Below are 26,512 nucleotides of genomic sequence, written 5' to 3' on the forward strand. Positions count from 1 at the left end.
GGTTGCTATCCGAGGCAACGGAGGGAGTTCCCACACTGATTAATCGGGGATCTCTCAGGGTTTCAAAGTCCATGTCTCATCCCTCAGAAGAAGGGAATTTCCAGAGGGCAAATGTTTACATTTGCACCCCAAAGCTAGACATACAGGAAGCACTGGCTTGCCCAGTGGTTAGTGACCAGTTTCACCTGTTTGCTCCTGGCCGTGCTCCCTGAGGTCCATCAGGGCAGCCCAGCCCTTCCCCTACATCTTTCCTTTCCAGGCCAACCAGCTCCAACTTCCTCCAATGCTTTCCTACATGGAGTGGCCCCTGAGGCCCTCCCTGACCTGGAGCTCGGATCTTTTCTTGGGGAGGGGATGGACAAAGAGAATCCTCTGGGGAACTCTGACCAAAAAAGAAAAAAAAGAGCAGGCTCTATTGGGACAGAATGTAGTGGGGCAAAACCCCACTCTGAACAGACTAAAAATGGAAGGCAGTGTGGTCCAATGGACATCTGGTCTGTTCTGGCGTCACAGATCCCCTTGGCCTGGCTCTCGGCTCTGTGCCTTTCTCCTCCGGGCCTCGGTTTCCCCGTCTGCAATGTGAACGAGTGGCTGGGGCGAGGAGACCTCTAGGGTCCCTTCCAGTCCTATGTTAGTTATCCCAGGGCCTGCTGTGAAAATTTACTGCATTATCCCCTGGCAGGGCCCCCCGAAGCTTTCCTCTCTCAAGTCACACCGTTAATTTTAGCAGGAACCGTTTTAGGGCCCTCGAGTACAAGCGACTGAAATCAAGGCTGGTTTGAGACCCGGTGAATCATCAATTCCTGCTTTATTTTTACTGAATTTCCATGGAAAAGAGAGAGAGGCTACCTTAACAACAAAGATCTGCATTTCCCTGTCCTTGGAGACAAGACTCCCATCCTCCTCCCCTCCGAGAAAAGCAGGAGAGAAGGGAACGAGCGCCCGGAGCTTCCGACGCTTCCACCTCCTGCCTTAAAGTAAAAGCATCAGTGCCTCGGGGAAGGATCCCACCCAACTAAAGACGAAGCTCCAGTTCTCCCCTTTCCGGGGGCGAGTGCTGAGACCGTGCTCAAGGCCTGGCGAGGGAACGGGGGTCGCTTATTTTTAAAAAAGTGAAATAGGAGGAGGAGATTTCAGGATTTTGTGTAAAAGAGCGATCACACTTGTTCCGTGCAGCCTCGGGGGGCTCAGCTACGGAGAAGCGGGTGGGAACTCCAAAGAGGGGAACCTCGCTTAAAACACAGCTGGCCCAAGCGGGATCAGCTGCCTCCAGGAAGTGAGCTCCCTGCCATCGCAGAATGTCAGCAAAGGAGGTAGCCATGGGGTTTGTCAGGGGGACTACAGGGCTTCAGGCAGGAGTTAGGCTCTAGAGCTGGGAGGAACCCTGGGAACCCCTCCAGACCCTTCTGCTCTAGAGCTGAGAAGAACCCTGGGAATCCCCCCCCCGGACCCTTCTGCTCTAGAGCTGGGAGGAACCCAGGGAACCCCTCCAGGCCCTTTGGTTCCAGAGCTGAGAGCCCTGGGAACCCCTCCGGACCCTTCTGCTCTAGAGCTGGGGGGAACCCCTCCAGGCCCTTTGGTTCCAGAGCTGAGAGCCCAGGGAACCTCTCCAGACCCTTCTGCTCTAGATCTGAGATTTTCCAGGAGAATCCAACTTCTCATTTTAGAGGAAGAAGCAGAGGATATGAAGGATGGGATTCACACCAGTGGAGGCTCGCAGAGGTCCAGCAACCCGGCCAATCTGGAACTCGGATCATCTGGATTTGAAACCTGAGCCCATTCTACCGGAAGCAAAAGCCAGATGGAAGCTGAGAAATCCTCTTGTCATTTGTCTGAACTGAGCCTTCAGGGACCACTAGGTGGCACCAGAGAGCGAGTGCTCAGGCCAGACTCCAGAAGCTGGCCAGCTCCCATCTGTGGGCTCAGGCCCCTTCCCGGCTGGGAGACCCTGCACCCGTCACCTAGGACCCCCGAGGGCTCCGGCCCCTTCCTGACCAACCTGTCACCTAGGACCCCCGAGGGCTCCGGCCTCTTCCCGGCTGGGAGACCCTGCACCCGTCACCTAGGACCCCCGAGGGCTCCGGCCCCTTCCTGGGCAACCTGTCACCTAGGACCCCCAAGGGCTCCGGCTCCTTCCCGGCTGGGTGACCCTGCACCTGTCACCTAGGACCCCCGAGGGCTCCAGCCCCTTCCCGGCTGGGTGACCCTGCACCTGTCACCTAGGACCCCTGAGGGCTCCAGCCCCTTCCTGGGCAACCTGTCACCTAGGACCCCCGCAGGCTCAGGCCTCTTCAGGCTAGGAGACCCTGCACCCATCACTTGGACCCTCCCCCCAGACAAGGCCTGGGAAGCCCCTTAGCTTTCTCTGGGCCGAGGAGCTTTTTTTAAAACCTTCCTCGCAGATCTGGAAGAGTATTCTGACAAAGGGCTTCTGTGGAGCGAGCGCCCAGCAGCCAGGGCCCCCCTCAGTCCAGCGTGAGCAAGGCCTTATGGGTGCACGCGTGCGGGGCAGAACTGCTGAGGGCAGCCTTTTTCTGGGAGGGGGGAACTCCGATTTCAAAGCAGCCCAGATGCTTTAAAGACCCCGGGGGTCAATTAGCATATGCAAATGTTTATCTAAGCTGCTGCCTCCACAAACAGCTCCTTGAATAATGCATCCAGAATGCACCCCAGAAGGACCCTCCCAAGTGGGCCTGGGTGGGAGGGAGGGGCCTGCGCAGCAAAGGGGCTTTCTGCCTCAGCCATTGGAGCCGAGCCTTTCACTCAGTTTCCTCCCCTGTCAAATGAGAGGCCCTCTAGGGCCGAAGCCCCGCCCTACATCTCTTCTCCAGGCTAAGCATCCCTTTGCTGGGGCTCAATCCCTGCCCTAGATCCAGCCCCTCGCGGCCCATTTGGGTTTTTCTCAGACAAGATCCTGCACTGATTGGCTATTTCTTTCTCCAGTTCATTTTACAGATGGGGAAACTGAGGCAAAAGGGGTCACACAACTAGTGTCTGAAGCCACATTTGAACTCGGCTCTAACCACTCGACCATCCAGCCGCACCTTAAGCATCCCTCGATTCCCCAGTTGATATTGATGCAGGACAAAGTCAGGGCCTTTCATCCTATGGTCACCTTCTCATCTGTCAAATGGGCGTCCTAATGGCTTCCGCCTCACACAGGACTGTGAGGAATAAATGAAATGACTTTTGTAAGGTGTTTTGCAGACTTAAAATTCAGTATGAATATGTTGTTGTAATTATTTAAAATTTAGAGATGCCCATTTGACAGATGAGGAAGCGGAGGCTCAGACAAGGCCATCAAGCTAGTAAGCCACTAAGGCAGGGGGATGGAAGGGGGAAGGGGTCTGGGCCCAGCCTCCCAGCAAGTGCAGCCCTTATTATGGGCCGCAGTCAGCCCCGCCGCTCGGCTGCTGAGAGCCTGAAGAATGTTTCGGGGTGCAAAGAGCTATTAATTCAAGGTAGTTTGCATAATTTCCTTCCAGTCCTGTCGGCAGCATCTAATTGCATGTTGTGAGCAGAACAGAGACAGATGGCAGGGCCCGAGTTCCCGTGCAGCTTCTGGGGGAACGAGGGCGGGGCAGCTGTGTCTCTCCCCCCGCCCCCTGCCTGGGGATGGGACCGGGGGGGGGGGGTGGGGGGGGGAGAAGCAGATCCAGCAGCGGGAGAGGTCTCGGCACCATCCACCCGGACACAGGAAGCCCCCGAGGTCGTGCACTGGTGTCCAGGTCCAGCGCTCAAATACGGGCCAAACCTGAACCAGAACAGTCCCCAAGAGCCCAGAGCCTGCCCTCGAGGAGCTGCGGCCTCCGGAAGGAAAGCACAACCAGTGGCCAAACAAACAAAGGAAAGTGGAGTGCGGGGGGATTTCCTGGTAGTGGGGAGGCCTGAGCTAAGCTAAGGAGGCAGAGGCAGCGAGGAGCCATCCTGGGCGGGGGCACGGAAGGGGAAGATGGAATGTTCTCTGCGGAGCGTGTGGGGACGGTGCTCATCGGTCATAAACCTAAGCTGGAGCCAAGCAGAGAGTCCCAGGGGATCCCAGGAAAGGGGGAGCCCGTGCCTCCTGCAGACCACGGGTCAGGAGATCCCTTGGTGGTGGGCGGAGGAAGGCCCCCGGAAGGGAGCTTGTTGTCCACACCAAGGCTGGCCGGGGTCTTCTTGGAAACCATCAGACCCGCTGAGCACAAGTATGGAGTAATTTGAACACTCTTTAAAGTTGCCCTTTTTAGGATTGGGACCTAAAGGCTATTTTCCAATCCGCCGGCCATATTTGCTGGTATTTTGGGTTTTCAATAGCCCGGCTGGAATTCCATCCCCTCCACTAGCCTTCTTGTTAGCCATGCTTCCCAAGGCCCACCTGACTTCATTCTAGATCAATAACATGGTTTAGAGGGCTTTTTAGACCTTTCTTGGATATTCCCGCAATGAGCACTAACAGGGATGGTTGGATCATGTGAGAGCAAGAATCCTTCTCCACTCTCTGTCCACTATAGCATTCATTTATCCTCCCTCCTCATCCCTCCCTCCTTCCTTCCGTTCTTCCTCCTTCCTTCCTTCCTTCCTTCCTTCCTTTTTTTCTTCCCTTTCTTATGATCATGTGAGAGCAAAAATCACTCCACTCTACTTTCTCTCTGTCCATTATGGCAGTCTTCCTCCCTCCCTTTCCCTCTCCCTTTTTTCCTCTTATTCTGCATGAGGTACTCTGTTTGAAAGTTAAATACTATTTCATTATGATTGAATGAATGAATATTACTATTGCCACCAGTTAAACTTGGGCTTTAACTGGATAGGCAGCAGACGGAGAGCTGCCTTTAGAGTCAGGAATTCTGGGGTCTAGGTCCCCACCCGCTGTGAGACCCTCAGAAGTCACTTTCCCCTCTCACACGGTTCCACATACGTCTGTAAGATTTCCAACATGCTAAGCAGGTACAGATGTTCACTAATAGAGGCAGTCTCTTCATCCAGGATCTCCTGACATCAGGAATAGATTTATTTATTTTTTAAGATTTTTTTTCAAGCACCCACTGCGTGTGTGTCAGACATGGGGTTAAACACTGGAGAAGCAAAGTTAAAAAAAGAAAGAACAATCCCTGAACTCAAGAAGCTGAGGTTTTAATAGGACTTTTTCCTTTTTCTTTTTTTTTTTTTTAGCTCTAACAGCATTTTCTTCCTAAACTAGCTTGCTTTCAGGGAGAAACTGTCAATCTATCATTACGATGAATAAACACCTTTGATAAAATGATCAAAAGATGAAATGATTAAATAGTAACATTTAGAAACTGAAAACTATTTCTAAAAGAATGGCATTAGTCACACAATTTAGAAAGCAAATCTAGCTCAATTTGCAATAAAAAACTCCAAGCTGGAGGTAAAATCCAGCTCACTACCTTTGCCAGGACTTTCCTGGTTTCAAGGGAGCGGGAAGAAGGCAGCATGTGACGGAGACTGCAACGCCAAGTCTCAAAGACTGAACATCATGGCGGATGACATCAGTTGGGCGCCGGGTCCCACACTTCCCAAAACGTGTACAGCAGCACAGAACAGGAAGCAAAACGGGTGCCCAGCAATGGGGGGAGGGCTAGATGCAGGAGAGGATGGGAACATTTTGATCTCATATTGTGCTATAAGCAACACAGACATGGGGAAGTCTGAGAAACACAGGAAAATTCTCCAGAAGTGATCCAGAAAAAATGTTTGCAGCCGCTCTTTTTTGTAGTGGCGAAGAACCAGAAACCGAGAGGACGCCCATCAGCCACTGAGGAAGGGCTGAAAAAGTCACAGGATGTGAATGGAATAGTGTTGTTTTATAAGAAATGATGAGCAGCTGATTTCAGAAAGGCCTGGAGAGACTCTCACAAACTGGTGCTAAATGAAGGGAGCAGAACCAAGAGAACACTGTACACGGCAACAACATTACGTGATGATGGACGCGGCTCTTTTCAACAATGAGGTGATTCACGGTAATTCCAATAGACTAGGGATGGAGAGGGCCATCTACATCGAAAGTCCACGGGCACTGAATGGGGATCACAACATTGTATTTTCGCCTTTGTTGTTGCTTTTTGCTTGCTTTTTTCTTTCACCTTCTGATCCGACTTCTCTTACACAGCATGACAAAAATACAAAAATGTCTAACCTACATTGGATTGCTTGCTATCTATTGGGGGGGTGAATTTGGAACACAAGACTTTGCAAAGGTAAACGGTGAAAACTATCTTTGCATATTATTTGGAAAAATAAAAAAAACTATTAAAATTTTTAAAAATATTAAAAAAAAAACTTGATGCAAAGAAAGCAGAACTGGGCGGGGGGAGCAATATCACAAATTCAGTTCAATAAGGCAGAGAGAAACAACACTAATAGTCGAGACTGATTAACTGTAATGACCCATCTGAGATCCCAAGGATGGCCTCAGAACTATGAAACCAGATAAAGGTGGGGGGCAAAGGGTGCCCAATGGTATGCGTGCTGTGAAGCCGGGTCATTTTGCCAACAGAATTTTGCTTCATTGTTTTGTTATCGTAAAGAAGGAAGGCTAAGAGAGGAGGGGCAGGTTCGGTCAAGGAACAACTAAGGTTGAAAAAACAAAAAAAGCAAAATAAAACAATTTTTAAAAATCTACCTGGCCAATTGCATTAGTCTTTGAATGAGGATAGATAAAGGTAGGGAGTGGCTAAGTTCCTACCTTAGCTTACCCAAGTTCTGAAGTCAAGGTTCAAATCCCACCTCAGATGCTTATAACCACATTAACTTCTCCCTGACTCAGTTTCCTACTCTACAAAATGGGGATGGTTACAGTACTCTACCATGAGGTTGTAAAGATCAAAGAAGTTAATATAAATATCTCTGTAAACTTTAAATGTTAGTTATTGCATCATTAATGTCCTCATTATTAGCAAAAGACCATATGTAGCACTTAAGTTAACAAAGTTAGTTTACAAAGTGTTTTACGTGTGTTAATTATCTGATACTCAGAATATCCCTAAGTGGTGGGCACTATATTATTAGCTCCATTATACAGGGGCAGAAACTGAGGCAGAGAAAGATGATGTGGCTTGCTCAGGTCCATAAAATATATGGGGTCTGAGTTCAGATCTTCCCTATACCAAGACTGCTACTTTAGCCACGGGCTACCCAGCCCCCACAGCTAGAGCGTGGCCCCAAGGGCTTTCTCAGGGAGCTCACTCCATCCCGGGGACTTAGGAGACCAGCGGAAGTTCTGGGGGCGCAGACCGGAAAGCCTCTTCCTCTAATCCCTGGCAGCAGCTTCTTTCTGCGCAGAAGGCAGGGCCTGGCACAAGGCTCGAGCGGCTGCCAAACTGCATTTCTCTGAATTTTTGTCCCTTTTTCCAAAGCCACGTTCTGGGATACATGAATGCGAGGTGAAAGGTGACTGCTTAGGCTGCTTGGTCTGATGGGATAGAGGGCAGTGCAGGGAGAGGGTGGGTGGGGGCAAGTGGAGGCAGCTTCTAGAAGGGAGGGAGCCGCACTAAGGGCAGGGAGTAAGTATGATCACTCCAGAACAGGGAGTACAGTAAACCCTGGCAGGGAGCACAGCCACTCCAGAGCAGGGAGCACAGTCACCCCCAGCAGGGAGCACGGCCACCCCCTGCCGGGAGCACAGTCATCCTTGGCAGGGAGCATGGCCACACCAGAGCAGAGAGCAGTCACCCTGCAGGGAGCACAATCGCCCCCGGCAGGGAGCACAATCGCCCCTGGCAGGGAGCACAGTCACTCCTTGCAGAAAACACAGTAAACCCCGGCAGGGAGCATAGTCAGCCCTGGCAGGGAGCAGTCACCCCCTGCAGGGAGCACAGTCACCCCCTGCAGGGAGCACAGTCACCCTTGGCTATGTTCAGACACAACAGGACTAGCCACAGGACACGGCCCTCAGCCATCTGAGCGGCTTACCTGGAATGGCGTCTGGCTATTGTAATTCTTTAATTCCTTGTTGCCTCCACGGAACAGCAAAACTCGAGCACAGCTGTCCTGCAGGGGAAGAGGAGAAAGCCGGTCATTAATACCCATCTCCGAGGGATTCTCCCAGGAGGCCCTGCTAAAGCAGCGTAATCCTCAGGTTAAATAACACTATCAGGGAGCACTGACGTGGAATTTTACAGTTCTTAAAGTCTTTCCAAATATTATCTCCCTGCACACTCAGAATTACTCTAGACAGAAATCTAGATAGATAGATGCTGTTGCTCTCCCCATTTTACAGATGAGGGAATGGAGGAAGTGAGAGGTGATGGGACTTGCCCAGGATCATTGTTGGAATTGTGGTTTGTCCTTTGACAGCATCAGGGAGCTGCTGCTGTGACACAAAGTGAATTAGATTTAAATGAGAGGGCTGGGCAAGGTCACCGGCCTCACTTTACCCTCCAGAGACATCTGGGTCCAGTGGCCAGAGAGATCATTCAGGACACCTGGAGAGGGTCCTGGAAGCAATGGGAGACCTTGATCTTATTAAACTGAGTTCTTCCCCAAGGCTCAGTCTGACTGAGGCTGCACCCATTAAGCCTTGGGAGCAATTGGGGTAAAGTCCAAAAAAAACCTAAATAAATCCGGGAGGGGAAGCTCCCCCCGCCCCAAGCCTTCCATCCCTGCAGGTTTCTGACCAAAGCACAAATGACTGCTATTTCCACTCAATCTGAGTCAATCAGGATCTGAACAATGACCAGATGGGACTTGGCCCAAGACCTCTTGGTGATCAATAAGAATCAAATTGGTTTTGGTTTAAGGCCTGGTCCTTAAGAAAAAAAAATCTAGTCAGTAAAATCCCAAGATATCTTGGGAGGGTTCAGAAATATATAAAGAGAGAGAGAGAGAGAGAGAGAGAGAGAGAGAGAGAGGAAGAGAAGAAAGTGGGGGAGGAATGAGAGAGAGAGAAAAGCAAGAGAGAATGAGAGAGGAAGGAAGGGAAGGAGGGAAGGAAGGAGGAAGAGAGAGAGAGAGAGAGAGAGAGAGAGAGAGAGAGAGAGAGAGAGAGAGAGAGAGAGAGAGAGAGAGAGAGAGAGAGAAAGAAAGAAATGCTTTTAAGAACATCTGGAGGTGAGGTATGAGAGGGGGTCACAGAGCTGGGCAGTAATTGAGGCTGGTTCTGAGCTCCCTGACCCGAGATCTTTTGCTATATATATCCATTGAGCCATTTTGCTGTCAGAAAAGGATACAAGCTACCTTAATTCCTAGGATAGTGCAGGCTGAAACTAGTTCTGGGACAGCACCAGCCAGTGCTCCCAAGGGCAGGGCCCACTGAGGTTTCCCAAGTGTGTGGGAGTCGCATCCATGACCTCATCAGATTCCACTGGATGTCACCAGTGAGGCCATCTGGGGGTGCCCAGGAAGTCTCTGGGCCAAGCACACATTGGATGCTTAAGAAATGCTGTTGAAATGACTTGGAGCAATGGGCAGATTTGACCCTGCGGTGTCCCTTAGCTCACCCCCTCCCAGCATTCATAAGGGGGAAGCAATTCCTTTGCTCGTTTTAGAGCTCGTTTGCTCCAGGTTTGACAGTGGTGGTTGTTTTTTTCCTTTCTAGAGTAAGGTATCTGTGAGATTCTAAATGGTCTCTTAAACTCCCAGGGGATCCCTGGCCAGGACAATAAGCTTCAGGCTGGGGACGGAGCATCACAGCCATGTCTGTAGCTCTGGTTTCCCTTTCCCCTGGTTTGCTCATCCAGCTGCGTCGAGGAAAACTTGAGATGTTATCTCTAATTGTGGCTTCCTCTATATAGAGTAAACCATACATTTTCCCCCCAGTCTCCTTAGCAACCTTTCTTCCCGGAGGCTGAGAGATGAAGACAATCACACAGATTTATTAATCTATTTGCTTTACTACTTATAGGCCTCCTTGACTGTGCATTTCTGATCACCTCTCCCGGGTTCAGATTTCCCTCTTGCTTTATTATGAATTCAGCTAATTAGGGATTTGAAGGGAAGCAGCAAATTGGCTGCCTACCTGTGCATCGATATATCTCTGGCAGCTTGAGATCGACCACAGATTTATTTTAGGGCTCCATAATGAAGGAAACTTTAAATATCAAAGGCTATCAGGCTGAGGCAGTTTGTCAGGAAAAAGAAAAGAAGAAACTCAAGTTTGGGAGCAGAGGAAATCAAAGGAAACTATTATTAATGCCTCATATCTTCATCCAGCAGATCCTCTGAACGGTGACAGAGAAGCTGCCCAGGGTGTGTGTGTGGTGGGACCCCGGCACTGTCAACAGAGGCAGGAATCAGACAAATGGGAGCATCCATCAATGGCCCATTGACTGGATTCTACCTCCCAGGGAAGTCTTGGTCCATGTTTTGGTTGTGGGAGGGAGAGCGTTAAAAAGGGATCTTGCAGCATTTCCCCCCAAAGTTTCAATGGTTCTGAAAAACACAGTCTGGTCATTTCACTTGTTAATTGAGAAGCTCTGAAACACAGGGAGTATCAGAGCAGCCTGAAATTGGAAAGATACGAGAGGTTCAAGGTTTGCTCCTGACACACATCGGCAGCATAAGCATCAGGTCACCTCCTAGGTACTGAGACCATGCTTCAGGACCAAAGTCAGGGCAACACGATGTGGACTCCTCCAGCCTAACTGCCCTCCCCTTTCCTCAAGTTTATCAGGGTCCTATGAGAATTGACCATGATGCTCCAGATGAGCTGTGACAAGGCTTGAGCGTGCAGGGGCTCTTGATCCCTTTTTCCTGCTAATTGAGCTTTTCATAACATTGCTTTTTTTGTTTGTCACACCACCCTGCTGACCCACATTTTGCCTGTGTGGTCTGCCAGCTGTCTCCCATTCTTTTCAGACAGCCTCTGCCAGCCAATCTCTCTTCATGTAGCTGAACCCAATATGATACTTTACCCCTATCCCTATGGCATTTTATCATACTGGATTCAGCCATCATCCTTTTGAATCCTGTCTATCACCCAGAGCATAATCTATCCTGCCCCGTTGTCTTTTATGTGACAATTGCACAAACTCAGCATCTACGGCACTTTTCAAGTCATTGACACAAACATTTGATGGCAATGGACCAACTCCGGATCCCTGTGGAACTCCACCGGAGACATCCTGCCAAACTGACACTAATCGTTCATATCCACACTGGAATCCAGCCATGAGTCCTTCCACTGACTCTACCCTTCTATGCCTATGTCTAATATGTGCCAGGCAGTATATAGAGGATGGCATGAGCTGCTGTGGTGTAGGCAAACTCTGGATGAGCCGCAGTGCACGTGGATAGAGTGTCCTGAGACTACACTTGAAGCCAGGACCCCGGTGGGGGAGGGAAGGGTCTGCCAAGATTTTGTTATTTGGGTCAAGCCTTTAAGAACTCTGGACCCCGGGGCAGATTAGGTGGCACAATGATAGAGCACTAGCCCTAAAGTCAGGAAGACCTGACTTCAAATCTGATCTCAGACACTTAACACTTCCGAACTTTGTCACCTTGGGAAAGTTACTTAACCCCAATTGCCTCAGAACTCTGGACCCTCTCAAGATCATAGTGAAGTACTGAGAGAGGGAGGAGAGCTGTGGAGGACATGTGTGAAGGTCCCAAATCCTATGCTGTCAGGTGGGACTTCTGAGCCAGCGACACTGATACTGGAGAGATCATCAAATCACAAGATGGGAGACAGGCAGAGTCAGTCCCTATTTTCAAAAAGGGGATGAGAAGAAAGTACACAAATGCAAGGCCCATGGTCTTGATTTGCATTCCTGGGAAATTCTAGAACCGATTTTCAGTGTCTTGGTGGAGACCAACTGGAAAGGAAGCAATGTGTACCAAGAGCTACCGTGGCTTCATTGAGGGCAACAGGTCAGGCCATCCCCCTCATTTCCTTTTCAGATATGACTGGAAGAGCAAGTGAACAGTGAGCATTGAGTTAACCTAGATTTCAATATGGCCTTGGAGAAGCCATCTCACAGAATTCTTGTGGAGAAGGCAGCACATATAGATTAGAGCACACAGACTCAGGTGGATTCAGATCTGGTCAGACGGCCAGACTCCAAAAGTAACTGTCAATGGCCCAATGCCCACATGACAGAAGGTCTCCAGAGAAGGACCCAGGGATCTTTGCATTGCACTTGTTTTTTGTTTTGTTTTTGTTTTTGTTTTTAATCCATGACTTTGATGAAGATTTGGATGGCAAACTTATCAACCCTGCAGATGACACAAAGCTGAGATGACACACTCTATGATAGTCAGAATTCAAAAAGATCTTGGCAGGTAAGAGCACTGGGCTGAACTTATCTAAGTAAATTCAGTAGAGGTAAATGCAAAGCTTTGCCCTTGGGACCAAAAAAAATTATACTTCCCTAAATATAAAATGGGAGAGGAATCCAACCAAATTTTTCTGATAAAGAGCTGAAGGTCTTGGTGCACCTCAAATTCAACGAGTTAGCGTGTGATGTGGTAAACAAAGAGCCATTGTAAACTTCAGCTGCATTAATAGAAGGGTCACAGCTTCCACAAACAACAAAGTGATAGGTCCATCGCACTTTGTCTCTGGCAGAGCTCAGAGTGTTGAATTCAGATCTGAATTCAGAAGAGCAGGAAGAGCTACTGATTGTCTAGAGGAGGGCAAATCAGGATGATGAGGGATCCTATAGACCATGTCATATGAAAAGCAATCACACAACGCTTATTAAGTGTCTAATATGTGCCAGGCAGTATGTTAAGGCAAAAATAATCCCTCCCTGTCTTCAAGGAGCTGGAGAAATAACGTGAAAGTACCAACTAAATACAGACAGTGAAAGCGAAAGTATTGGGTACAGTTAACCTGGAGAAACTGACAATAATTGTCTTCAAGTACTTGAAGGGATCAGATTTACGGTTTGATCCTTGAGGACAGAACCAAAAAGAGAGGAAGGAAGGTGGGGGAGGTGTAAGGAAGGCAAATGAGGTGTAGGGAAAAACTTCCTAAACGTGTGAGCTACTCCCAAGTGGTCCGCACTACAGGTGGACAGGAACTTATTGAGTGAGTTCTATTCCTCACTCTCACTTCCCACCCAATCTATCGTCAAAGCTTGTTGACTTCACTCTGTAGCAACTGTTTGGTTTCAACTCTGCAACATTTCTTTTCAATTTCACCTCTGTAGCATTTCTTATAGATTTCACTTTTGTGACAATTTCACTTCTACAGAATCTCTTGCCATTTCAATTCTGCTGCCTCTCTTGTCAATATCACCTCTGCAACATTTCTTTTCAATCTCACTGCTGAAGCATCTCTTGTGCATTTCACCTCTGAAGCCTCTCTTGTGCATTTCACAACATCACAACAACTGAACAACCAATAGCCCGGTGACCCTGGCCTCCTTCCCGTTCATTGTCTCCATTTTACAGCTGACAAAACAGAATGAGAGAGAGAAGGTGATTTGCCCACGACCACACACCAACTACTGTGTATCAGGCATAATACTAAAGACAGGGATACAAAGAAATGCATAAGGCAGTAACTGTCCTCAGGGACCTTTCTGTCTAGTGAGGGAGACAAGATGCAAACCAGGTACAAATAAATTACAGAAGGGGTAAAGTAGAAATACTTAATAGAGGGAGGGCAGCAGAATTAAGAAAGATCTGAAAAGGCTTCTTGTAGAAAGATGGAAGGAATCCGGGAGGTATCAATGAAGAAAGCGGCATCAGGGCTAGTCAAGGAAAATTCCTGGAGCCCAGGGATAGTCTTTTGTAGGAAAAACAACTTTGAGGCCAGTTTCGCTGAATTAGAGAATAGAGGGTAGAGAGTGTAGCTTTTAAGAAGGCTGGAAAGATGGGGATGGGTGGGTTATGAAGGGATTAAATGCCAAATAAAAGATTTTGGTTTTGAATCTAGAGGTAATAGAGAACCACTGAAGGTTATTGAGAGGGGTGGGGGTGACAGGGTCAGACCTGTGCTTTTGACAGCTTACTGAAGGATGGACTAGAGACTGTTCAAATAAACTCTTTGATCTGTGACTTCATCAACCTGGGCATTCTCTCCAGTAAACCAAGTTCCAGCCCATTCTGAGTGACTTTCTCAATCCATGTCCGTTTATTAACTTGCCCCATAGGCCTCAACCAAAATGGTGGTGAAAGCCTCCTCCTAATTAAAAAGCAGAACAATCCTTTGGCCCCTTGATTCTAAAAGTTACTGGGGAACCAGCTCAGTGTGAAGACAGGAAATAAGAGGAAACTTAGGGAGAGCTTGGGGGTAGTCTGTTTGGGGTGACCCAGAAGAGCATTAACCCTAACCCTAAATTCTTGGGGGTGCTGCCAACAACAATCACTTCTCACCTGGATAGCCTTTTAACTGCTCCCCTGCCTCAGGTCTCGCCTCAATCCCATCCCTCTTTCAAAGAGCCAGCAAGTGATTTTCTGATCATTTATGTCTCCTCCTCAATCCATTCTTGTGGCTCCTTATCACTGCCAGGATCAACAAAATGGTCTTTATGGCCTTGAATGTCCTGCCCTTGTCCTTCCTTTCTGGCCTTCTTACATTTCATTCCCTTCCATGGGTTCTAGGATCCACTCCCCTGGTTCTCTTTGATGTCCCTCACAAACTACACTGCAATGACCAACTTCCCGAATTTTCACTGGCTGTCCCCAAGCCTAAGCCTGCCCTCCTTTCCATCCTCCACATCCTGGCTTCCAGAAAGTCTCAGCACAAATCCCATCTTCTACAGGAAGCTCTTCCTTGTTCCTCACTACTACCTACCTACCTTCCCTTCCTCTTACATCATATACTGGAGGGGGAAGTGAATGTCCACCAGACCTTCTAGGAGAATGACTCCCAGTGAATCCCGATGAATCTGGAGATGTAGCCTTAGGTCACAGGGAAAGCCAAGACTTCCACTTCACACCTCGTCCTAGAACCTGTCTATTGAACCAAAAAGCCGAGACCATATAGAGCAAGGAACTGAGAATTCTCCAGATTCCCAAAGGATTTTTTAAACAATCAATCCTGAGTGAAATCAAATGGAAACACTGTAAAATCTTCCTCCTTTGGTTCTGTTTAAAACACAAACTAGCTCCAAAATGCCTATTTTTTTCAAATGGTGCATAATATGTACATGTTCTACTAAGGGAGATTAAGAATCCCCCACCCCTGGTGAGGTAGTAATTAAGAGGCAGATGACTGAACAGATGTTTCCCTGGTTCCAACCACGCCCTGGGATTTGTGTTTCTCTCCAGCAATGAGGCTCCATTAACAATGCTCCAAAGCAATTTCCCAACTCCAACAGCTGGCCTGGTTTCATAACAGTTCTGAAGACAAGGCACAGATTCAGTTCAGAAGAGGATCCCGTCACTCTCAGGCCCAGATGTAACGCCGTCACTTCCATGAAGCTTTCCTGGATTGCCCCGAGCCTGACTCTCAGCTCTGAGCCCAAAGGCACCCCGGTGGCCCCTCCCTTGGGCAAAGGCTGCACCGCCTTCCCTGTCAGGTTCTAACTCTGAGGGAAGGGCCCTGTCTCATTCATCTGTGTCCTGCTAATAGAGCTCATTAATCCAGTGGTTTCCATGTTCCTCTGTAGGGAGAGACCCTGCAGGGCCGTCCCTTTGGACTCCTCCTCTGGAAGAGGAGAGGCTGAGATTCCGAGTCCATCCAAGGTCCAGTCACACCTTTCTTCTGCAGAACTGTGGGTTCCCAGAGGAGATTTCCACCCATCAGTGTCTCTCTTCTTCTCGGCTTCTCCAGAAGCCCCGCCCCCCCATGTGCCTCTGCCTGGCTGCACATCAGGGACCCCCCCCTCTCCTGCCCACCTGCTCTGGTGACATCCTCCTTCCGGGTTCCCTTTCCCAGCAGGGTGGACGCTTTGTTATGGCCACCATCCCCCCGCTAGCCCCGAGTGACTTTCAAACGCCCAGACCCAGCGCCCTCGCCCCCCGCCCCCAGAATTCCTGGTGCAGGGGGCGCCTGTGAGGAAGGAGCCTCTCCTGGTGCCACTGGCACGTTCTGGGGCACGGACAGGGTCACCCAGCTTTAACGTGTCGGGATGACGTTTGTTTCGGGACGTGTGCACGCCGAGTGAGAACACGCCCCCGTCTCTCGGCCCCCCGGCTTCTCACCTGGTTGTAAAGGGCACAGATGTGCAGGGCCGTGTTCCCGGAGGCATTCTGGGCCCCCATGTCGGCTCCGTAGAACAGCAAGTGCTCGAGGTGGTGGACGTGGCCGTAGCGACAGGCCTGTGGGGGCAGAGGTCGGACAGTTATCAGACCCGGCTCCCCCGGCGGCAAACATGGGCCCTCCCCGCGCCGGGGCAAGGCCGGGAAGATCCCGCAGGAGAGACTGCATCCAATCTTCGGGCACAGCTCCCTTCGGTCTGGGGACCCCCGCCCCTGGGGGCCAGAGCCGTCGCCAGCTCAGAGACCGGCCCTGCCGTAGCAGGAGGCCTGAGGGACCGGGGTCTCACCTGCAGGGAGTCCCGGGCTATCGGCCTTTCAGCCACAACAACGGAGGACCCGGGGCTACAACCTCCAGGGGCAGGAGGAGGCTCCACTCACAAAACCGAACCCCCTGAAAGGGTTAGGGGGCTCCTGGCTGTGCAGCCTCCCCTTGGGGGAGACCAGACAAAGGGCTCTCCATGTGGGAAATGACCTCTGATAAGGAACAGCAGCACAGAGTGGGACGGGAGGCCAGGGAGCTGCTCATCCCCGAAGAGACCCAAAGGTCAGGGAGCAGCCCATCCCCAGAGGCCGGACAGCCATCCAAACAGCGGAGGATCCTGCCCCGGTGCCACAGGCGCCCCTGCCCCCCAGTGCGCCCCCCGGAGGAAGGGCAAAGCTGTCCCTGAGAGCCTGGTCTGAGCCAAGGGGGGAGCCCAGATGGGAGGGGGCGTCAGAGCTGGGCTAGGGAGGAAGCCCCTCGGGTAACTAAGATGGAGCAGAGGCGCCACCAGGTGGCAGCAGAGCAGCCCTTCTGAAAGAAGCCTCCGGTACTGAGCTGGAGATGCCGGGGCCGGGAGGGGGAGAGCGGAGACAGGGGGAAAAGACCCCCCAGCTGCAGCCCCTGGCCCTGGAGCCCAGGGAAGGGCCGGAAAGGGGCCCCTGGGCTTCACTAAGGAGACAGGCGGGGTCACAACCCTGCCCAGGGTCATTCAAGTGGCAAGTGTCCGAGGCAGGATTTGAAGTTGCATCTTTCTGACTCCAAGTCCGGACCTTGGGACTCATCCAAGGTCATCTTGGTCCTCGGGGGAAGCAGCGCCCCACCCCCTTGTGACTGCACCCCCACGGCCCCCAGCCCCACAACTGAAAGAGAGCCCTCATTTCTAGGGCTCCTGGGCCAGGCCACGGGGGGACACGCCCTCAAGTGTGGCCACAGCTGAGAAGAAACATTAAAGGGGGCACCAGAGGCAGAGCTGGTCAGTGGGGAGCCTGCAGGGGCGGGCGTCCAGGGCAGAGCTGGGTGAGGGGGCCTGCAGGGGCTGCGTCTGGGCGTCTGGAAGTCCTGCCCTCACTGTGAGCTTCCTGGAGCACGTGGTGGCGAGGAAATGGGGAGCTGTTCTGGGCAGGGTCTGGGGGCTTTCAGAGGAGGGAGCCTGACCGGGAGCCCGGTGCAGGGGAGGGATCCCTCAAGGATCCCTTGGGCAGTCCAGGCACCCGGGGAGTCTCCGCGACCTCGAGCACGGTGCACAAAGCAGGAGCCACGGCCGGGGCCGACGGAGCCTGTCCTCAGGGGCCCAAAGACTTGGGGTGAAAACTACTAGACCCTGATGGGTCTGAATACGGGGCGCAGCATCAGAAGCAAGGGCAAGCTGAACAGGGGCAGGGGGTGCCCGGACCCCGGGGCAGGGCCTGGATATGCTCCCACGCATCCTGTCCACACCCACAAACACACGTGCAGCCCCCCCCCACAACTCACAGTCGGCTCACACAATATCCACCAATCACGATCCGAGGTCAGAAAGCTTTTGGGGGGCACAGGGCAGAGGGATGGGACCCCCAGGCTGCCAGGGGACGGCAAGCCTTCTGCCTGGCGCGGGCAGGTTATCTGAGGGGTCTGGGGGCAGTAAAGGGCACCAGAGGGGCGCCTGCCAGGGACCCGCCTGGGGGTAGGGACAGAACGTCTCCAGTGCATTCTCCCCCCTTCCAACTTTGGGGCGATCTGGGAGCGATCCCCGCCCAGAGAAGCTCTCAGACCAGAAGGCCACCAGGTGGCACCGCAGGGCACACTCCGGAGCTGGCCCTGTACGTGTGAGCCGGGAGACGGGCATCCTGCCAGCCTCTGCTCCCGGCGGCGGTGCCCTCCCACCCAGCGCGCCAAGGCCGGCGGGCCCCCTTCTCCACCTCCAGGGCTCGTGGCTGAGGGACGTCAGTGACCGGCCAGCCCGGGCCTGGCCCAGAACCCCGGACATCGTCCTAATGGGAGCCCCACCCGGAGAGCACCGGGACAGGCCAGGGGTTCCTGCACCAAACTGAATCCCGACACTCGGCCCTTTGTCCCCGGGGCCCCGGGCCCTTCCTCTGGAGCCGAGTGCCCACGATACGCGTGCCCAGCGCCGACACCAGTGACAGAAAATAACAGGGGGCCCTCGGGCCGACCTGGTGGATCTCGTGCCAGCCGTTCTCGTCCTTGCAGCCGACCGTGGCGTGCTCGTGCAGGAGCAGCTCGCAGCAGTAGGGGTCGCCTCCGACGACGGCCGTGTGGTAGAGGGGCGTGAGGCCGTAGCTGTCCTTATAGTCCGGAGAGGCGCCGAGCTCCAGCAGGGTCTGCAAAGAGACCCAGACCGCGGTTGTTAGTCCCACGGGATGTGCGGGAAGGGCTGGGGCCCAGCTGGAAAGCTCCCCCTCTGCCCCACTCGGGCAGCCCCTGATACACTGACCTAAGAACCCATTGGGGGAAAAGCAAAAACTGGGACGTGGTCACTTAGAAATGGGCGAGGGGCGTCAGGCTGATGTCCCCCGCATTTCCCCGCTCTGTCCCCAAGGCCAAAGGCCAGACCGTCAAGGGGGAGGGAGCGTGCAAGGACACGTTCCAGTGCATGTGTTCACTCAACAAACAACAAGCGCCTACTATAACACACTGTTCCGGGAAGTCCTGGAGTGTGCAAGGACACGTTCCAGTGCATATGTTCACTCAACAAACAACAAGCGCCTACTATAACACACTGTTCCGGGAAGTCCTGGAGTGTGCAAGGACACGTTCCAGTGCATGTGTTCACTCAACAAACAACAAGCGCCTACTATAACACACTGTTCCGCAAAGTCCTAGAGTGTGCAAGGACACGTTCCAGTGCATTTGTTCACTCAACAAACATCAAGTGCCTACTATAACACACTGTCACGGGAAGTCCTGGAGTGTGTAAGGACACATTCCAGTGCATGTGTTCACTCAACAAACATTAAGTGCCTACTATAACACACTGTTCCGGGAAGTCCTAGAGTGTGCAAGGACACGTTCCAGTGCATGTGTTCACTCAACAAACAACAAGCGCCTACTATAACACACTGTTCCGCAAAGTCCTAGAGTGTGCAAGGACACGTTCCAGTGCATTTGTTCACTCAACAAACATCAAGTGCCTACTATAACACACTGTCACGGGAAGTCCTGGAGTGTGTAAGGACACATTCCAGTGCATGTGTTCACTCAACAAACATTAAGTGCCTACTATAACACACTGTCCCGGGAAGTCCTGGAGTGTGCAAGGACACATTCCAGTGCATTTGTTCACTCAACAAACATTAAGTGCCTACTATAACACACTGTCACGGGAAGTCCTGGAGGGCGCAAGGACACGAAAAAGCAGAAAGCTGCTTCCCTGCTTCTGGACCCATCACGAAGCTGTTTTCTAGTGCCTTGGAGGGGACTCTGGGGGCACTCATTCCGCCACCCTGGCACCAGAAGCCTTGCCAGGAGCTTTAATGGTTAAGAACAAAAGCCTCTCGACAAAGAAAAATCAAAAATTCCAAAATTCGAAGCGGGACTTGGGGAGGAGACTTAGTTTGCTTGAGGAAAAGCCGGTAGCAGCTGATAAAGCCTCAGATGATTGGCTCGGAGCTGCTGGGAAAGGGAGCGCTCACAGCCCGACCCCCAGCCCTTTACCTTGAGGGCCACCTGGTTCTTGGCTCGGGCCGCTTTGTGGAGGGCGGTCATTCCGTCCTTGGCTCGGAAATCCAGGTGGGCTCCTCCGTTTTTTAGAGCTTTGATCACCTCCACGGAGTTGTCGAGCTGGGCTGCTAGAGTCAGCGGCGTTTCTGAAGGGCAGAATGACAAGGGTTACAGAAGCCGATTCAACTTAATCAACATTTATTAAGCTCCAACTGTGTGCTGGGCCCCACACTAGGCAGGTAACGGGGACACAAAGAAAAAAAAATAGTCCCTGCCTTCAAAGACAGAACTTTCTCCTGAGAGACATCATGTGCACTAGGAAGTAAAAGCAGGGGGTCTCCAAGGGGGAGGAGCTCTCCGAAATAAGGGTTTGGGCTGGGCCTGGCACGGAGGGGGCACCTCCTAGGGCTGTGCTTCGGAGAAAGATGGGGCTCAAAGCCAGGTTAGGGCTCAGTTCTGCAAAGGCACGTCAGGAGGGCACACCCAGGGAAGTGCAGAGAAGCCAGTCGGACTGGAACGGAAAGCTGGTGAGACAGCCAGGAGTAGGGTGGAGGGCACTTGCGGGGAAGGCTCGAGAGGAGGGGTCTCTGAATCTCTTTTAAGTGAGAATTTACACTCCAATCAATTTCTAATTTCCTTAATGGCTCCCAATGATCAGCCATTGATCATCCTGTCCCCAAGTCTGATGTAACCTTAACGATGGTTCAGGAACGATGAAGGCAGACTCAGACCAAATGGATGGCCCCCTTTAGGCTCGCTCTCCACCAAGGTGGGGCAGGGACAACAGCTGACAAATGGGCAATCCCTTTGATCGATCTCCTACCGGACAAGATGGCCTTTCTTACCACAAAAATCACAGAATGGCTCGGCTGGGGGGAACTTGTGTCGGGGGGAATTAGTCCACGAGACGGTATTTCTTACGGGCTTACATCAGGCAGGGCACCGGGGACAAAAAGAAAAGCAAAATCCAGGAGATGAAATACAGACGGCGGAGGAGGAGTTAACTCCAAACACAAGATAGAATGAAGGTAACCTTCGCAGGACGGCTCAGGGGACTGAGCGAAGGACAGGCAAAAATCGAGACATTTGTGAACTACTAAAGCCTGGGGATGTCGGGACATGTATAAACCTAGGCCATGGCTTCCATGGTACTTCTGAGCTCCCAAAGGACAGCCAGGGCGACGGCTTAATAAAAATGGCGTCTACAACTCTGGTAGACTCGTGATGGGGAGAGCCATCCGCATCTGGGGAGAGGCCTGAGCGTGGATCACTTTGTTGTGGCTGTTCGCCTGTTTTTCTTTCTCATTTTTTCCCCTCTTGATCTGAATTTTTGTGTGTCTGCAGCACGATAAATGTGGAAATAAGTTTGGAAAGACTGCACATGTTTGACCTATATTGGATTGCTTGCTCTCTGGGGAAGGGAGAGAAAAAATCTGGAACACAGAGTTTTGCAGAGGTCAATGTTGAAGACTATCTTTGCATGTATAAAAATACATGAAAAATAGAAATAAAAATAAAAACAAATAAAAGAATAAAATAAAATAAAAATAAAAGGCTATTATTCAAAAATTTTAATGGCCTAAGTTTATGTAAGGGTGGGGTTGATCTATTTAGTCAATCACTCAACTAGGACACTCCACCCCCCTTAAAGTAAGAGGTAAAATGCTTTAGTGTGAGAAGGAACAAGTCTCAATCTACCCTAGATTTACATTAAATATGAAAAGTGTTTGGAAAAGTTGTAGTCATGCCCTAAAATAAGAAATCAAGCTCAGGAACCAATTGGTACCGGAGAAGAGTGAGCTTCTAGTCACTATGGCAGAGAAAGAGGGGCACTTCGGCTCTGGCTTTGGTCTGCTTCCCTACACCCCGCTCTGGCTGGAAGAAAAACCCCTTAAACGTTGAAGGAAGCTTCATCACACATGAGGAGATCCTCCCGACAAGCCACCGAGGGGAGAAAAACTTTTAACGCGCAGGAGCTCCTGCGGTAAAAAAAATCACTCCTTTGCCACTTGTGCTTTCTTCCCGAGTCTGAGCCCAATCTTGTCCTGGACTCTGTATGTACTCATGAAAGGGACTGTTAAAGACTATTTATTTCTTTTGGAGACATAGATGATAATGTTTTGTACCAATCTGTTTGCTGAGTACCATTCAACTAAATAAATACTCTATTTTAGCCATCCACTAAGTCTGATGGACTAACGGATTTTAAGATGAAAAATCAAGATGGAAGTCTCAGTGATGGGGGCTCACATCGATAGTACTAGGAAAGGCAGGGCCCAGCTCCTCAGGACTCCTCCAAAGACCTCAGGACTCCCAATGCCAAGAGGATGTGAGAGATGAGTTTGGGGGCTCAACTCATTAGTGAGAGCGAGAGTTAAGTGTCTCCGAGTAGTTATTACTCACTCACATAGGTAATAAGCACTCTCTGTGTGTATATGTATATTATATATATGTGTGTATAAATAATAAGTACTCTATAATATATATTATACATAATACACATAATAATATATAACATAACAAATAGTATATAATAAGCATGTGTGCTTTACCATTTAAGGTAAAAAAAACCGTCTCGGCGAGTTGACTCGGTACCAACGAGACCTCTGGAAACCCATGTCCACACACAAATGTCAGCAGAGATGTTGATCGGGTATGTCCCAATCAGTTTGTACATTCTCACAGCAAATCTCATTTTAATAAATGACCTCTTTTGGTCATCTTCACCCCCCTCCAGTAAGGAGGGGTGGTGAGACAACTTAGAAGCCATCAAGTTCAATCTTCTCATTTTACAGATGAGGGAAACTGAGACAGAGACAGACAGTGGTTAAATGATCACTGCTAGTGCGTGTCTGAGGCCATATTTGAACTCGGGAAGATTGTTCTTCCTCCCTGTGTCCTAGCTGTCCCCAAGAGCATGCACCCAAATACATCTCAGTGAGGGGAAAGGCAGTGTTGAGATGGAGGGCGTCGAGTTTGAGATCAAATCATCCCTCCACTTCCAAGTCAACAGCTGATGGAGGTCTTGTCAGCTCTGAGCTGGGGTCTCCTGTAAACACCCCCCCCCAAGGCACCTCATTTCTAAGCAAAATAAGGACCAGAGGTCTGACACCAATCTGTGCTTTTGCACAAAGCTTCTGAAACCAAGTCCGATTCTATCCATCGGCACGTGGGCACCGTGCGTGAAATCCAGCATTTCTTGTCAGCGAGAAGCAGGGAAACAAGCCGAGGTGGGACGGGAAACCCAAAGGGCTTGGCTACCCTGAATCAACTTAGCCAGTCGTGATATGGGCTGGAAGTTTAGGAGTAAGCCCGTCCCCGAGGCTGGGCAAAGGGTGCTTTCCGGTGTGGTCCACAGGCCCAGGGAGACAGCTGCTGAGACGCAGTGTATGTGAACTAATGCTCACTGTGCTTGGACTCCAGAAAAGGAAAGGGCAAAGGAGTCTTCTCCTTCTCCCTGGGACGGCCCTGTCCCATCAGCCCGGATATGGGACACCCGGGGCGAAAAGTTTCCTGTTCTGATGCCGTTTTTGTGATTAACTTCGTGAAATCCTTGTCCCACGTGGTACCAGACAGGCCTCTGGAACCCTACCGATTTTTGCTTTTTTTCCTTTTTATTGCCAGTTTCTACCTCTTGGGTTTAATTATCTGCTCAGCTGTCACTCAAATCAAATGTTTCCCTCTCTTGACTTGGCTCACCCGGTTTCACCTACAAACTAGACTGTCCCAGTGACATTAGCCAGTGGTAAAGGAGGAAGGAGAAGTGGAGGAAAGGGGAGAGGATAAAACTGGAAGGAGGCAACCATGAGCCCAAGATGGCCACCAAGGGATCCAAGAATCTTGGGAAAGACCCCAAGCCTTTAAGATGGCAGAGAGGGGCCCTTAGAAGTGAAACCTACTGTGCAGGGTCATTCTGGGGACTAAATGAGATCATATTTGCAGTGTCTGGCACATAGTAGGATGCTTATTCCCTTCCCTCTCTCCCCATATATTCATAAATGAGATGGTTGTATGATAATCATAAAAATAAATTTCTATACTTGACTCCAACAAACATTTATCAAGCACTTACTGTATACCAGTCACTGTGCAAAGTAACAACGATTAAAAAATAAGATGAACTAGTCTCTGCCCTCAGAGAGGCTACATTCTCAGGCTAAAGTAGAGAGAGCCCAAGGATGTACACACACGATAATATGGGGACGCTGCCCGGAGGAGGGGGATTTGTATGAGCCTCGAAGGAGCTGGGGATTCAGGGAGGGCGCTGCAGACATGTAGGACGTCCTATACAGAGGTAAAGAGAAAGAAGGAGCACCTGGTTCAGGGAACAGCGAGAAACCAAGGGAGGCGGACTGCGCGACAGCTCACGAAAAATCCAAGCAAACTGGAGAGTGGGGGGCAGAGTTAGGGGCTGGCCGGCTCAGGAGGCGTCCAGGGGGCACCCTCCCAACCACAAATGTTACTGCAAGGTTTAGCTCAGAAACCCCTCTGGAGCCAATTGTGCCAGACCGGCCTGCCCACGGGCAGCTCTCCACAAAGATCTGGGTTCCGTCCTGATTTGGCAGGTGGGATCTGAAAGCCAGCCCTCTGACCACTGTGGAGTACTGCCTGGGGGCAGAAGGCTGTGATGGGCTCTGATTCTTCTCACGAGATTGCCACAACTGTGAATGAGAAGGCGGCGCCTTTATTCTGGGGGACACCTGTGGGCAGCCGCACGTGAACACGCCGGCGGTGGGAGAGCCCGTGGCCCGCGTGGCCGAGCACTCACCTCCCGTGTCCGTGTCATGGAAGTTGGGATCCAGGCCCCTCTCCAGCATCTTGGAGATCTTCTCCACTGAGTGATGCTGGATGTGGTCCATGCATTTCCTCAGGTTTGTCTGCAGAACCAAAGAGGGACAGTTATTCCTCAGGGAAGTCCTCGAAGGACAGCCAAGGAGCCTTCTCCGCTTCGGCTCTTTGTTCTGGGGAAGCAGGGCACGGAAGTCCACAAGCCCTGGAGGCCCCGGGTCCAACTGTCCCCAGCTGGGGGAGAATCCCGCCGGCAGGGAAGGCCTCTCTCCCTGTCCTGCTCCCCAGTAAAAGCCTCTGGGAAGGCCTCAGTCTGCACTCCTCTGCTCAGCATTAATGCCAGGGGAAAAGGAAAACTGGCTATCTGAGAGGTCGGGGGGTCCATCTCCACAGTTATAAAAGCATTTATTTACTCCTTACTGTGTACGTGGCTCTATAGGAGACCAGTAAGTCACAAGCCACGTTCTCTACAGTTACAGGGAGAGATCCTCAGTCACCACATGGGTCATTTCAGACCTAGTATATACAGAGCCCAGGCACCGGACTGGCTGAGACTCCGAGGTTAGTTCTGATTAGATTCTGGCTCTGATGGAAATCCCAGTCGAAGACAGAGGATGGGATATAGACAACTGAACATTACACGAGACTCCAGAGTTAAGTACAATATTTAGTCATTCAACAGGCTTTTATTAAGTACTCACTGTCACTCAGGCAGTCAATAAATATTTATTAAGAGCCTATTGTGAGAAGAAAAAGCCACATTGGGGATTAAAAAAAGAAAAAAGAAAGAAAGAACAAAGAAAGAATGGGGAAGGAGGAAGGGAAGGGGGAAAGGGAGGAAAGGGAGGAGGAAAGGGAGAAAGGGAGGGAGGAAGGGAGGAAGGAAGAAAGGGAGGAAAGGAGGGAGGGAGGGAAGGAATAAAGGAGGGAGGGAAGGAAGAAAGGAGGAAGGAAAGAAGGGAGGGAGGAAGGGAGGAAAGTGGGAGGGAGGGAGGAAAGAAGGGAGGGAGAGAGAGAAAAGGAAAGAAAGAGGAAAGAAGGAAGAGAGGGAGGAAAAGAGGGAAATAAAGTCTGGTGTTTTAAGGGCTCTTCTGAAAGAGCTCAGCACCTGGCATAGACAGGAGGCACTTAATAAATGCCTGTTGATGTTTTTGCCTTATCTCTCCAGCACTCAGCACAGAGCCTGGAATACTAATGGAGACTTTCTAAGTGTTTGATTATTTTTTTGTCCCATCTCTCCGGCTTAGCACCAAGCCTGGAGCCCAGCAGATGCCCAACGTCTGTTGCTTCTTGATCAGTGCTAAGGGGAAACACTCAAGCCCAATGAGGTGACATCTTCTAGAGCCAACCCACCTTGGTATGGAGCTTGGCCAGCTGCTTCTCATCCAGATTCGCCTGCTTGTACACCCGCCTTTTGTACCGGAACTGAGAAAACAAACGGCAGAGCAGACAGAATTTTCCCATGGAGTCTACGTAAGAAAGGTGAGCCCAAAAGCTGATTTCGTTCCTCCCCAGAAGGGAGGGATGCGGGCAAACGGCCAGAAATCACATCTTGTTCCAGGGCACCCCCAAACATCAGCCTCCCGACGGTTTTCCACCAAGGACTCCTGTATCCCAGAGGCGACAATCACCTTCATAATCACTTTCTCTAAAACATCCAGTTCTGCTTCTTCATGCCCCTCAACAGCTAAGATCAAGGCTTTTGTCCCAGAA

The 26,512-nt window shown here is 50.9% G+C and overlaps 1 protein-coding gene across 3 annotated transcripts in view; it reads right to left on the bottom strand.

Annotated features, from left to right (window-relative positions):
- SHANK2 (SH3 and multiple ankyrin repeat domains 2) overlaps positions 1-26,512 on the bottom strand; it is a 483,554-nt gene that overhangs the window by 440,695 nt on the left and 16,347 nt on the right. For all 3 annotated transcript variants that reach the window (XM_051965794.1, XM_051965793.1, XM_051965791.1), the window contains exons 3-8: positions 26,153-26,224; positions 24,780-24,888; positions 20,006-20,157; positions 18,505-18,672; positions 16,033-16,149; positions 7,912-7,989 (exon numbers count right to left, since the gene is read on the bottom strand). In XM_051965794.1, coding sequence (XP_051821754.1) covers positions 7,912-7,989; positions 16,033-16,149; positions 18,505-18,672; positions 20,006-20,157; positions 24,780-24,888; positions 26,153-26,224 — 696 coding nt within the window. The remainder of the gene's footprint in view (positions 1-7,911; positions 7,990-16,032; positions 16,150-18,504; positions 18,673-20,005; positions 20,158-24,779; positions 24,889-26,152; positions 26,225-26,512) is intronic.

This window comes from Antechinus flavipes, chromosome 6, assembly GCF_016432865.1.
Source record: "Antechinus flavipes isolate AdamAnt ecotype Samford, QLD, Australia chromosome 6, AdamAnt_v2, whole genome shotgun sequence".
In the NCBI taxonomy this organism is placed as follows: Eukaryota; Metazoa; Chordata; class Mammalia; order Dasyuromorphia; family Dasyuridae; genus Antechinus; species Antechinus flavipes.